Raw genomic sequence first — 13,986 nt, 5'->3', positions numbered from 1 at the left:
CATGAGGACAGAGAAGGCTACATCCCACATTTATCTTATTTTTTCTCCCCAATTTAAAATGTATTAAACCTTTTTTAATGTGGGGCCGGATCATGAACTTTATCACCCAGTGGGCCGTCGAGCCACATTCAAAGGCTTCACAGGAAGCGGTATCACATCACCCCCCTAAAACGAAAGTACAGCGTTTACTTTTGTTTCCCGTCACAGCACCTCGGGTCTCAGAAAACAGCTCGGAGGGCCACATGTTGGACAAGCCTAGTATATACTATATACCCCTCAGGTATGCAGGTATGGAAAAGTTAGTGCATTCACTTCAGGATTAAGATTTGCAACAACTAAAGCCTTTTTGCACAAGCCATGCAAAGGGAAAGGAGGTTATTTCCAATATCCCCTGTATTTCCATATCCACACAAGATCCTATCACAATCTGGCTCTTCCACTCAGGAAAATGTTCTCAAGCAAAGTCAGTACAAAAACCTGCGTAAGCCAGCCATGAACTGCTCACACTTAGAGGCTCCAGAGTTATAACAACAGGATTTCAAATAAAATAAAAATAAACAAAAATCTGTATTTGGAAAGCATGTAGTAGCATACACTAGCTTCTAACTAGGAGGAACTAGAAAGAACCTTCCCCTATGGACAGAGCACCTCATAAATTCCCACTACGAGGTTCCTTCCATCACTCTTTGTATCCTTTCATATGCAACAATCAGGGTCAGGAGGCTGGACTGGTCAAATTAGTAAAACAACTCCAGCATTCCTATGACTCCAAAGAAAGGTGATCTATATTTGTGCTAATGCATAATTACTACCTAGCAACTTAACTCTAAGATATTCTAGTACAAAAACTCAGAAAATTGAAAGGAAAGAAAATTAAAAAAAATAAGAATTAAGCATCTTATATTGTCAGCTTCCTTAGGATTACTGCTCTTAGTTCACAAATGATTTCTGGGGTTTGTGTGTCAAATTGTCCTCCGCATTATGAACATTATCTCAAGCGTATTATCACAGCTGGAATGTGAACTATAGTAGAAATTGTACAGACTCCAAGACATCTACATAGCCTGCAAACAAAGGCATCAGCTACACTGAACACAGGAGTTTGTTGACCTTTTAGCTTCAGCTGTTACCTTGTCGTAGACTTAGCAAGTATCTTCCCACGGTGTGCGACTCAAGTAAATAATACTGAAATATGATCCATAGGGGGCAAGGTTACAAAGTTTAGAATTACTTGAATTCTATTACTAGGGGACATTCTAAAACTATAGAATTACTCCTGTGGAACGAGAGAAGTTTCATAATCATACTATCAATTATTCAGATGGTGAGTATTCTTCCCCATTACATTATTTGTTCCAAGATTTACTTTGTACAACCTGCCAAAATAGCCTTTTTGTGTATGTATATTAAACATATAATATAAATCTTTCAAATATAAAAGATCACAGCTAGAAAGAATAACAGAAATCAAGACTTGGAGCAATGGAATCAAAATACTATCCAAGGAGTCACCACAGACTACTCTATTTCATCCAGTTAATAAACAGTCTTGGCTTGGTATACTAAGTCCCTGGTCCTGCAGACTTACACATAGACTTAAAACTGACATAACAGTGGGTAGTCCCATCCTACTCACATATATAAAGTTAAGCAAAGGGCATAAATTATTTTTACTGTGAGACAAGAATTACACTTCCCTTTATCTCAATGTACAACAAAATTATTGGTAATTTTATCCTTGACTCTACAAATTTATGTTACACTCTTCCTGTTTTTCATACTAAAAATACTAAACTTTAATCACAATTAAATATTTTTTATTCATTGCTAGATGATTAATGTCTACTACTGACTTGTCCAACATGCGGCCTGCCAAGTCGTTTTCTGAGGCTCAAGGTACTGCTACAGTTCCCACCCCTTGTGCCACCCCCAGCCCCATAGCAGCTTCCTAATGGCTGCTGAAGGGTTGGGGAAGGAACAAGGTTCCCACACGCAGCCCACAGCGAGCAGTGCCCCACAGCAGGGCCTAGGCACACATGCTCTCCCTGGTGCCTGGACAACTTACGGGGAATCCCTGAAAGCAGGCGGAGGTGGTGGCTTAGGGCAGGGGCTCAGCGGCAGAGCCACATGGGGCCAAGGCGGGAGCGGTGCAGGCACATGTGGCCGCCGGGGCAGTAAGGCAGGCGGGCGGCAGAGCAGAGGGCGCTTTTCCCCGCACATCCCAGGGAGGCTGTGGCCAAGATGAGGAGGAGCCTGGACTGGGGCTCCTGCGCACGACAGCAGCTCTCCCTGCCCTGCTCTGTTCAGCGTCCAGCTGCAGCTGCGGCCATGCCCAGCTTAGCTGTGAGTCTCTCTTGCAGCCTCTGGCACATACCAAGGAGCCCCCGTTCCCTCCTCCCTCCCCACCCACCCACCCCCTGCAAGGCAGCGAGTGGCAGAGGCTGCAAAGCGCCACGCAGGTAGTTTCCACTCTGGCTGGTATCTTTTCCACATTTGATCTGTCGACTTGCATTATGCTTCTTTCACTAAGCATAATGCAAAAGTGTTTATTTTAGTCAATTGTTTGGTATTATTTCATTGTTGCTTTTATATTGTTTTTATTTTGGATTTTAAACCACATTTCCAGACTCATTTCATTGTCACTTCCTGCAACTTCATTGGCATCAAAGGTCACGTGACATCACTTCCAGATGTGATACCACTTCCTGTGAGGTCTTTGAATATGGCTCGCCAGCCCACTGGGGGATAAAAAGTTCATGATCCGGCCCCACATTCAAAAAGTTTGGACACCCCAGGTCTACTGGGTATGAGTCTAGCACTTTTAATCCCTCAATGATCTTAGTCAAAACTGAGGACTTTAAAACAGAACTGAAAGTCTAATCAAAATGCAAGCTCTCTCTCTCAACTGACACCCAGGAAAAAGCCAACCTATTAAAATGGGTACTTTGCGTCAGTCTTTCATGAGTCCCATGGGATGCCTATGCCCGCTACGGGACAGGGAAGTCCGGGTGAGGGAGATCCCCTGCCCTCCATTAGTGCTGACCTTGTGAAGGAACACCTTGAGAGGCTGGATAGCTCAAGTTAGTCGGCCCTAACAATCTACACCCCAGGGTACTCACAGAGCATCACAGCCCAGCCCCTGGCACAGATCTTTGAAAACTCCTGGCGCTCTGGTGTAGTGCCCGAAGACTGAAAGAAGGCCAATGCGGTGCCTGTCTTCAAGAAAGGGAGGAAAGTGGATCCGGCCAACTATAGGCCCATCAGCCTGACTTCTATCCCGGGGAAGATCTTAGAAAAGTTTATTAAAAAGGCCATCCTTAATGGACTGGCCAACACCAACATCCTGAGGGATAGCCAGCATGGGTTTATTGCAGGTAGGTTTTGCTTGACCAATCTCATTTCCATCTATGACCAGGTGACCTATCACCTGGACAAGGGGGAAGAGATTGATGTCATATATCTTGACTTCAAAAAAGCCTTCGATCTGATATCCCATGATCACCTCTTGGAGAAACTGGCCAATTGTGGCCTTGGGGCCACCACAATCCACTGGCTGAGGAACTGGCTCCGTGGTCAGACCCAGAGGCTAGTAATTGATGGATGTCAATCATCATGGTGTCCTGTGACCAGTGGGGGCCCCCCAAGGCTCTGTCCTTGGACCCATATTGTTCAGCAACTTGATTAATGACGTGGACACTGGAGTCAGAAGCAGACTGGCCAAGTTCATCAGTGACACCAAATTTTGGGGCAAAGCATCCACGCCAGAAGACAGGAGGGTGATCCAGGCTGACCTGGACAGGCTCAGCAAATGGGCTGACAAGAACCTGATGGTGTTTAACACTGAAAAATGCAAGGTTCTCCACCTTGGGAAGAAAAAACTGCAGCATCCTTATAGGCGTGGCAGTGCTATGCTGGATAGTACTATGGAAGAAAGACACTTGGGGGTCATCGCTGACCACAAGATGAACACGTGCCTGTAATGTGATGCTGCAGCTAGTAAAGCAACCAAAACGCTGGCTTGTATCCATAGGTACTTCTCAAGTAAATCCCGAGATGTCATTCTTCCCTTGCACTCAGCCTTGGTGAGGCCACAGCTATAGTACTGTGTCCAGTTTTGGGCCCCACAATTCAAAAAGGATGTGGAGAAGCTTGAGAGAGTCTAGAGAAGAGCCACACACATGATCAGAGGTCAGGAAAACAGACCTTACAACAACTGGCTGAGAGCCATGGGCTCTTTAGCCTAGAAAAGCGCAGGCTCAGGGGTGATCTGATGGCCACCTATAAAGTTTACCGGGGTGACCACCAGTACCTGGGGGAACATTTGTCATCCCTTGGGGCGCTCTGGTGAACGAGGTCGAAGGGTTATAAACTACTGAGACCATTTCAGGCTGGACATAGGAAATAATTTCTTTATTGTCCGAGCCCCCAAGGTCTGGAACCTGCCATCAGAGGTGGTTCAAGCAAGCACCTACACTGAACACCTTCAGGGGTAAATTGGATGCTTATCTTGCTGGGATCCTATTACGTCAGCTGACTTCCTGCCCTTTGGGTGTGGGGCTGGACTCAATGATCTTCCGAGGTCCCTTCCAGCCCTAATGTCTATGAAATCTATGAATGTCCACAGCTCAGATGGGTGTAATGAGTTCAAGAGAGGGGTAGGATCACCCTTTGTGACCCTGCAGCTCAGGAAGTGAGTGAAACATTATAGGCCGACATTTATAAAGGTCAGTTTGGGCTACATAAAACCATAACAAAGAAATTTTGTGATATCAATGGCACTCAATAGAACGTTACACGCTAGAATCCTGGATAATAATCCATAGAATCAAGAATAAAAGAATCTAGCTTCCAAAAGAAATAAAGTGTTTTACAATAAACTAAAATCCTACAAATCCCCAAATTATATTCTCATTAAACATTCAGTTTAAAACTCAACTGTTGCTTACTAATTCTCTTTCGTAGGTAACACATAGGCGAGAAACAGACATTGCATTTGTTCCTGGACAAATTATGCCTGTGTTTGTCCCAGAATAGAAATATCCTGAGACCGGCACGTGTACACATTGCCCTCCTAAGCAGGCAGCTGAATGCACTCCCACTTTTTTGCCACTGATTCAATGATGCAGTCCCAAGATAACTGCTCAGACGCACATTGTGATGTTCCAGGATAAAATGTTAGTACTCTTTATCTCAAACTTTTTTTTAGGATGTATTCCAAAACAATAGATATAGGTGTCTGATAAAATGGTTTATCCCATGACAAATGCCATGCCTGTTTTCAGCTATACATTTTCTTAGCTTGGTATAGTATTTTCTGAAACACAGGTAAGTTTGTGCTGAAGGCGCAGAGTCCCAGAGTGGGTCTGAAAGGATATCCCCTGATCAACATAGTAGTTTACAGAAATGTTGCAAATCCTGAATATGTCATGGATCACTGACCATTGTGCTGGAGCCTCCTTCAAGTCATGTTTACTGTCATCGAAAAAAAAGGTTGTAACAAAAAGCAATAATTTGGTCTATGGCATGGATTGCACTGAACTGAAAAAAAAAAACACAGCACACCTGATTTTCAACCATCACATGCTGCCAATCTGCAACGGTAGTGATGCCCTGGGAGAGGCCATAGTTTAAGAAGATGATGTATGACACATTTTTCACTTCAAAGACATGCAAGCCAGAAGACAAGAATCACTGCATTATGCATGCAGCCAAGAACATGGAAAAAGAGTGGCACATCTGCTAGTTTAGAATGACAGCAGCATGGTGACCACCTGGGATTGCCTACAGAGAAATCCCTATTCTCAATAAAGTTTACGGTACTTGGCACCCAGCAGTATTCCCCAAGGCACCTGGAGACAGAAGGCAGTGTTTCCTCAAGTGAGTGAAACATACTGGTTGGAACAGCACAGGAAGACTTACAGTGTCACCTCCCTGCCAAACTTGCACATTAAATACAGCATTCTCAATCTAGCCCCTTTCATAAGCAATGAACTTGACAAACATTGAGACATATTCAGTTATAAAAATGTAATTTTAAAAACTGTAACAATGTAATTTTATAACAAAAGAATTATTACTAATAAGTATATAGCATCTCCTGTATGTGTTGTAATAATAATACAATTTTATAAAGTTAAATAGCTTCAATTCATCAAGATTCAAGACGTTTTCCAAAGAATGCAAGGACTGTGCCTACAAAACCTAGCATTTGAATAGTTTGCTTTGTCCCAGTTTTTCTTCCCCTTACCTCACTCTGATGGGAGAGCAGAACTGGCTGGACTACTTCAAAGACATTACAGCTTCAAAAGGACATCTTGCTACAGAGAAAGAGGGCCTACTGTCTCTACCTGCAACTTAAGGGAGGAAGTAAGAGACTTACCTGAGCCTGGCAATGACACTGGTCATAGCTCTCTCTGCTCCTCTCCTCCGCAGTCTAGACCTCCATGTTGACTACAACATGTTGGTGGAGAATCTGTTCCTGCTCTGAGTTTTCCATGCAGACCTTCTCCCCCTAGCACCCATCTCTAACAGTACCTACTCCCTACTTCTGTCTTTACTGTAGGAGGAATCACTCCAGGTATATACCTATACTCCTCTTTTTAATACTGAATATTGGAAAGTGCCTGACTTTATACCCCCATACAGGGCGACGTGTCTACATGTAATCGCCAGCTACTTAGCTGTAGCAGCACGCTCTGGTGGTATAGTGCAATGCTATGGCAATGTAGCGGCAAAATATAACTGTGCTCCACACACACAGCACAGTAACCACCCATACTGAGCTGTGCTTTAGTACTTCCCAAAAGTACTTCCAAAAGGAAGTACCTAAAGCATGGCAATGTGTAGATGCGCCCACATATTACCAACTGCAAGGATCCCTGAATTGGATTTCATTATCCTGGAGTTCCCCAGCTAAGCGGCTACATGCTGCCCACCCACTGCTACTTCATTACAGAGCCTCCGCAGGCTCCCTCTCAGATGCCAAGAGGGTTTATTTGCATTTGAAGGAGAGCCTTTTCAATTACACCAATATTAGTCACTTATTTTCCCTGACCTTTTCTTTTTAACACAATTGTATGACTCTGAAGCTTCATGCAAACTCACTAACCTGATATGTAGCTCTGACCATATAACTACTGATGTCCTTGAAAACATCTCCACATGAAAATCTTGTTTCTTGAATTAAGACCGAAGGCACCCATCCTTTATTGAATACATCTTGTCCTAAGGAAGGAAAGAAGCTTGAGCTACCTGCCATCAGATTTATATCTACTAACCAGAATGTTAAACAGACCCAATATATGGTATTAGGCACGAACCAAGGTGTTAATGTTTCTCAGTTAAATGCAAAAGCAGGAGCCTGAAAGAAGGCTAAAGCCATGTGCCCTTTTTGTCCAAGTGCTGGAAACAGGAGCATGGTAATTCAGATTCCCCTTCTGGTAGTTTTTTCTTTTCACTCTTTTAGAAGGACATAAATATTCCACATTATTCCTTTGATGTGCTCCTTACTATTCCTGGGTATGCAATGATCTCAGAAAAAGTGAATTTTGTTTGATAAATCAGGTAGATCTTGGGACTCTGAAATCATAGTCTGCTCTGCCTATTCTTCTCAGGAGTGCCCCATTTTCAGGAAGTGATGAATAAATGAATTTATCACTTTGCCTTCCCAAAGACAAGCAGGCAATGACAAGCATGCAGTGCACAGGTGGACCACTTTTTAACTTGTTGGGCCTAAGAGAGGACAATATAATAATAATCATTAATACTAAGGACCAGATGCTGTCTTACTTATTTAAAGTTGAATCACAAGTCATTACAATTAATTACTCAGCTGGAGGTCTTCTATATTTGTAACATAGTCTAATATAATGCAACGAATAAACAAACTTAGGCTGAAATCTGCTAAAACAACATATGTACTAACAAGAAACAGCATACTAAGGGTCAATGTTTGATCTTCCCTGGACCAAGTTTATTCCAGCGTAATTCCATTCATTTCAGACAAGACATTCCTGATCCATTCTGGTGCAAGTAAGGTCAGAATCTCTGCACAGTTATAACCAAAGTGCAGTAAAATACTCTACGCTGTAACCAGTGGCAAAGCAGAATAGGTGTACAGGGGTGCATGTGCACCTGAGAGGACTGGTGCACCCCCTTCACAGACAGTACTCCCTGCTTAGGCGACAGGTGGGGGGCAGGCAGGAATGCCGCTGCTCCGCCTGCGAGCACCGGCTGGGGAGTCGGGGTGCCAGAAGAAGCACTGCTGGCACTTCCAGATGCCCTGTTCATGCTTCCTGGTCAACATGATCAGCCGCAGGGGGATACCCTCCCCCGGTCGCTGACTGGCCGCTGGGAAGACATGTGCCCCCCTGACATTAGGCACCATTTGCCCATGGCTGTAACTGATTTAATGGTTAGCAGCATTGCTTGCAGTATTGTGGGTACATAGTATAATTCTCACTTAAGTGGAAGAGCTAATCAAGTAGTACATACCAATTCCTTTAAAACCTTACTTATGAGAAAAATTCATTTTCATGCAAGGAATGCCACTTAAGTCAGTTGGTATCTCATACTGGTAAGACTAACTCAAATAATGATTTGCGACATTAGTGCCTTGTTCCTCAAATGTGGCACATAACCTGGCCATGACGTAGCAAGTGCTGACATTCCACTTCTGAAAAAGTGTATTATAATTTATATAGAGATATATTTTTCTACTTAACTGCAAAGATTCCTAAGTGTACAAAACAATGCAGCACTTACCCTTTACTTCCAAGTGATTTTTATTCTGTTGTGGTCTGTCTCACGTGCTTTTTTACACAACTGAGCCAAACAGATGCATAAGACCCAAGATATCACTGATGCTTTGTCTCCAAAATTTCCACTGATTGCCATATAAATTGCAGATGCTCAACATATTTCAGGAACAGGTTCTTAAATAGTTTTGAGCCAGAAACGTAGCTGTTATAAGTTAGCTATATAGATTTCCAGGAGGGCGAGGGGAGAGAGAACCTGTGGGTCCGGTTCCTAAATTTTGAAAAAAATTCCCTTTGTTTCTGAGGCTTGGTAGTTGCTATCAATACCTCAAGTTTATCATCATATTTTTATAAAATATGCCATGTAGATTAAAGCCCTCAAATTATTACCTTGTATGGACTGCCCACGTATCACAGGAAATAAAACATTACTGGATGCTGAATTTTGTGTTAATTAAATTTCTCTCTCTGGCTGGAATGCATTGAAAAATAAAGTATACAATCCTCCTCGGCATACTGCCTCTTGCATAATGATCATATAGAAAAAAAAGATTTGTAAGGTGCAGAAGTAAATTATAGCCCCGTGATAAGGATTAAAGGGTATTATTTCACATATACTGACATCTTACCATGTTACTTCCTTGCTAGAATAAAATTACTCAGTGAATGGTTCCTGACATCATAAAAGTGCATTCTTAACTATAAATCTTGTATTGAATAAATTACAATAATAAATCCAAACACAGATCGCTTATGTGGTTAAATGTATTTCATCTATTACAATAAAATAGAGAATAGGATATTTCTTATAGATGTCTTTTACAAAGTCCCCAAAAGGATTCCTCTCTAGAGAAGAAAAAATTATATTTGCATCATTTTAGAACTGATGGTTAGCATGAGGACTTCCTCTCCAATCTATATTATGAACTAATCCCTTATACCTGTGCAATCTATTTTAAATCAAGCATATAATAAAGTGGCTGTGTATTGAAGAGAACTCTGTAGTGAAAGCTGTCTGGGTTCCAAGACTCCTCCCACTATCTTTGTCAAGTATTGTGGTTTTCTTAGCTTTTCTAAACCTTTTAACCTATGCCACATTTAATAATCACTATTTAATAATTATAATCATTCCCTTATTAGCTGGGTATTTCATATTCCTTATCCCATGGCACCCTGTTGTTCAAGACAAGGAAATCTCTTTGTTGATTAGTTATTTAAGACCTGCAACAATAACTATGCTGGAAAGAAAGGTATTTGAGAGGATTACACAGGGCTAGTTCTCAACAGCACCAAGCCGAGAGCAGCAAATTACAAACCCAAGTACTTCATTGCATGTAACCAAATTGGCTGGTTGAAATGCTAATTGCCTTTCAGTAAAGCTAAAGACAGACAGGGGACCTTGTGCTTCAGAGAATGACATGCATTTTTTACCCCACTTCTGCACCATTGTCTTGCTGAGAATTATTCAAAATCTATTCATAAAGGTAGCTCTTTCCCTAACCTTTAAAAATGTGGGAAATTTCTAAAGCTCTGACCAGTACCTCAAATCTGTTGGTCCGCCAAACCCAGAACAGATGGCCAAATTAAGGCCATGTTAAATCCCTTACAAAGTAAAGCTTGAAACCATTCAAAGCGGAACTATATCAGCCCAGTCCAGGAAAGTGACAGAGGAAAATGGTTTCTTGTGGTAGCTAGCCATTCAAGAATGCAAACACAAATAAACATAACATTTTATGTCTGAAAAATATAACAGGCAATACTAGATAACCAAAATATCTTAACATATAAGCAACGCTATGACGTTTTGGAGGAAACTGAATTTTTAATGTACTGAAAAATTTACTCGCACAGAAATTGCACTACATATAGAAAATATCTTCCAACTTGGATAATTCAAATAGTGAACAGCAAAATGCCTACTTAAACCAATAGCAAGATTTTATCCTAGAAGAAATTCTTGTTATTTACCACAAATCCCCTAATTTAGTGAAAGCGAGAACAATTTTTAAATAGCTTTAAAAGAAAATATAGAATGCCAACAAGTCACTTCTTCCTAACATCTCTGCTTCTTAGTTTCTTTCTACAAATACTGCCTAGTTCTCATAGATGAACCCTAGATCAAACTCTTATTCCCACAAAAGATCCCACTCAATTTCAGTGGACTACTTGCACAAGTAAAGCCTTCTTATATAGGGAAGGCTTCTCAGGAATAGGACCATTCATGATTTAGCTGCAGTTTTCAAAGAAAAAAGGTGACAATGCCCCCACCTGGATTAGGCAGAATAATCTACCACGGTTATTCACACTGGCAATTCCTCTGCCCTAAGGAACTAAGACATAACTCACAATAAAGCACAAAAACTTCCCAGAATTTCAGTGAGTGCTCTGAATGTCTAACATTCACAGTATGCAATCTGTGAGCTGAACTTGACAATGAATGTGTTAACAAGAACAAATACTGTTACACACACGCCAAGCAATGTTCAAGACCATGGCTGTTCCTATGAGAGAAAGCACTCTTTCCAGGAGTGCTACAATCTAGGGCCCAGATCTGGTAGGATGTACACACATGTAATTTCATGCAAGCAAATAGTACAATGAGAGTTAAGCATGTAACTTTACACACAAGTAGTCTTATTAAGCCTTTGGAAGATCAGGGCCTAGTATCTTTTTGTAGAGTTTCAACATAATAATATGTATTTGATCCCTCCTAAAAGTATTTAAGTTTTATATCCCTTATATTTCTTGAAGGGACATTTTATACATGGGCAACAATATTAAGCGCATACTACATGAGGGTGCACAAGAAAGCAAATCACAGAGTGCTACCTAGCAATAAAACAAAGTAAATTATCTTGGACATTTAGTTCAATGGATCTAATGTATAGTAGATAGCTTTTACTACCCATAAAAACTTAGACTAAGAGATCTTTAACATTATTTCAGACAGTTTAGTATATTCCTCCTTACTGAAGTTATTTTAAAATATCTGAGGAATGTTTTACTGAAGTTAATCACATTAGGTGATGCTCCAAGCAGGAATAGCAATAAAAAGGTGAATTTTTGAACTGCTAATTTTTAATTTTTTTTTTAATTGTCTTTCTTTTTTTTCCCCCCCCTACAGTTTGTGGCCCAGATCTTACATATCTCAGTAGCTTTACTCATGTGACCAATCCCATTAACATGTCCATTGCTTAATTGCGCAAACCTCTTATCTTTACTCTTGCAAAGGCACTACTCTTCATCAGAGACCCTAGCACTACTAACATGAATAATGTAAAGCATGTGTGTAAGCACTGACCCCTATATCTGTGAATATTCTTAACAGAAACCTAAAGGCAAGTAAAAGCAATGCTTTAAGCAAAAGGATGTCATGTATGTTCAATGGTTTTCAACTTTTCTTGTAGTTGGCACCTGTTTCCTTAAAATTAAGAACAATAGAATGCAAAATATTGGTAACAGAAAGAAATATTTTAAGTCCGATTCTGAAACCTTTATTGGAAAAATGGGCAACTGTTTCCCTGTCTTTTCTACCTGCCTTCAAAATCCAAGCTTATTATAACCTTGTAGTCCTAGAAATCTGGCTAGCACACAAAGTGAACAAGACAAATCGCAGCAAAGCTAAGTTTTCTCATTAACCTTAACATGAGCAGGATCCAGCCCATAGTCGCAAGGCAATAATCATGCACTTTTACTATTGATGTTAACATGCCCGTTCACAAGTAAACTCACTACAAAAGCAGTGTTTTCAACGTAAAACTACTAGAACACAAAGACTACATACTAATATAGCATTAAGATTAGAAAATAAACATCAACAGCTAAGAAAATTAAGATAACACTTTATTCTTAACTGATGTAGTAATAAAAAAAAAAGACTTGCATGGAATGTTAGTTTTAACTTTAAAGATCCTGATATTTGCTCATTTTCAATTCCAACCTTAATATTACTTAAAGCATATTATCCCACCAAAACTGAATCTTGTTTCACATATAAACACTACATACATTTTGGCGGCAGAGGTCGTTTCAGTTTTAGGGGTAGAGAGGCTATTTGCTGGATATATTCAAGTCTACCTTCAGTTATACTTACGTATTTTATACATGTATAAGATTTTCTAAATACCTATCGTTTAACCGCTAGAATAGCCCCAGAAGACATGCCCAATGTGAACTAGAAGCGACTCACCACTTTTTAGCTGCTGTATCAATGACAAGCCTCACCATTACTATCTGTTCTAGAAATCCACAGTACACACGCTAATCAGGCAATATGGAAAGTCTGGCAAACATTTCCTCTAAATCTGAGACGAAGCGCAGCAGGTTTGGCCAGAGTGAGTTAGGAGGGAGCTCCTACAGAACCAACGCAGCAAAAAGACCCAGGACCCGAGCCACTTGCAGAAGCAGTAACTTAAGTTGCATTAACGTTTCCAATGCCATCCACCCCCAAACTACAGCTATTATGGGATGCTCAGATGCCAAGCTGCTTTTGTCTTAGTTTTCTTTCTCTGGAATGTTGTACTGTTTAACGTCCAACAGAAGGAAGGAGAGGAAGGAAAAGGAGGGAAGGAAAAGGGAAAGCACAGAAAAGGAACGAATGAAGGAAAGGAAAGGAAAGGAAAGGAAAGGAAGAAAGTGTGCCCCTCTCCACCCCTTTTTGATGTTATTTTACTCCTTTAAAACAGTCTGTCTTCATGTCAAGTCTCCTCAGAGGTGTGAAAGGACACCCCCCGGCAGTACGCGCTGCCCGCCCGGCTCCGCCGCAGCCGCCTCACCGCGGGTCCTGCCGCAACAGGTGCTGCCGAGGCCGCGGCGGCTCCGGGGCCGCTCCCAATGCAGGCCCCCTCTCTCCTCCCCCTGCCAGACACCTACCTAGAGCCGGGGACATGGGCATCCGCTCCTCCGCGCTCAGCCAGCTGCCCGCCGCCCGCACGCTCCCAGTCACTCGCACATTATGCATCCCCCGGGCTCCCGCTCCTCCCTCCTCTCCGCGCTGCGGCCGGCTCTCTCCTCCCCGCCGCCCAGGCACAGAGGGAGGGGGAGAGCCCCGCTCCCCTACCCCGCGGCAGGTCTCGCGGCCCGGCCCCTCCAGGGCGCCGCCGGGCGTCTAGGCGATTATCCACCCAGCTGGGACTTCTAGTCTTTTCTCTCCCCGAGGACTGCAGAGGGAGAGCTGGCTGTGCTTGGACCCAGCCACATTTTTTGGCTCCATGCCCCCACAAGTCAGCCC

General features: G+C 42.0%; 1 protein-coding gene across 1 annotated transcript in view; it reads right to left on the bottom strand.

Annotated features, from left to right (window-relative positions):
• The window catches only part of ADGRV1 (adhesion G protein-coupled receptor V1), a 479,769-nt gene extending 466,053 nt beyond the window's left edge, over positions 1–13,716 (bottom strand). The window contains exon 1 of the mRNA XM_090037635.1: positions 13,629–13,716. Within this exon, the coding sequence (XP_089893761.1) occupies positions 13,629–13,716 (88 nt within the window). The remainder of the gene's footprint in view (positions 1–13,628) is intronic.
• Between the last annotated feature and the right edge of the window lie 270 nt (positions 13,717–13,986).

This window comes from Crocodylus siamensis, chromosome 3, assembly GCF_052110815.1.
Source record: "Crocodylus siamensis isolate JL-2025a chromosome 3, ASM5211081v1, whole genome shotgun sequence".
Classification (NCBI taxonomy): domain Eukaryota; kingdom Metazoa; phylum Chordata; order Crocodylia; family Crocodylidae; genus Crocodylus; species Crocodylus siamensis.
This window is presented reverse-complemented; position numbering and strand designations above follow the sequence as displayed.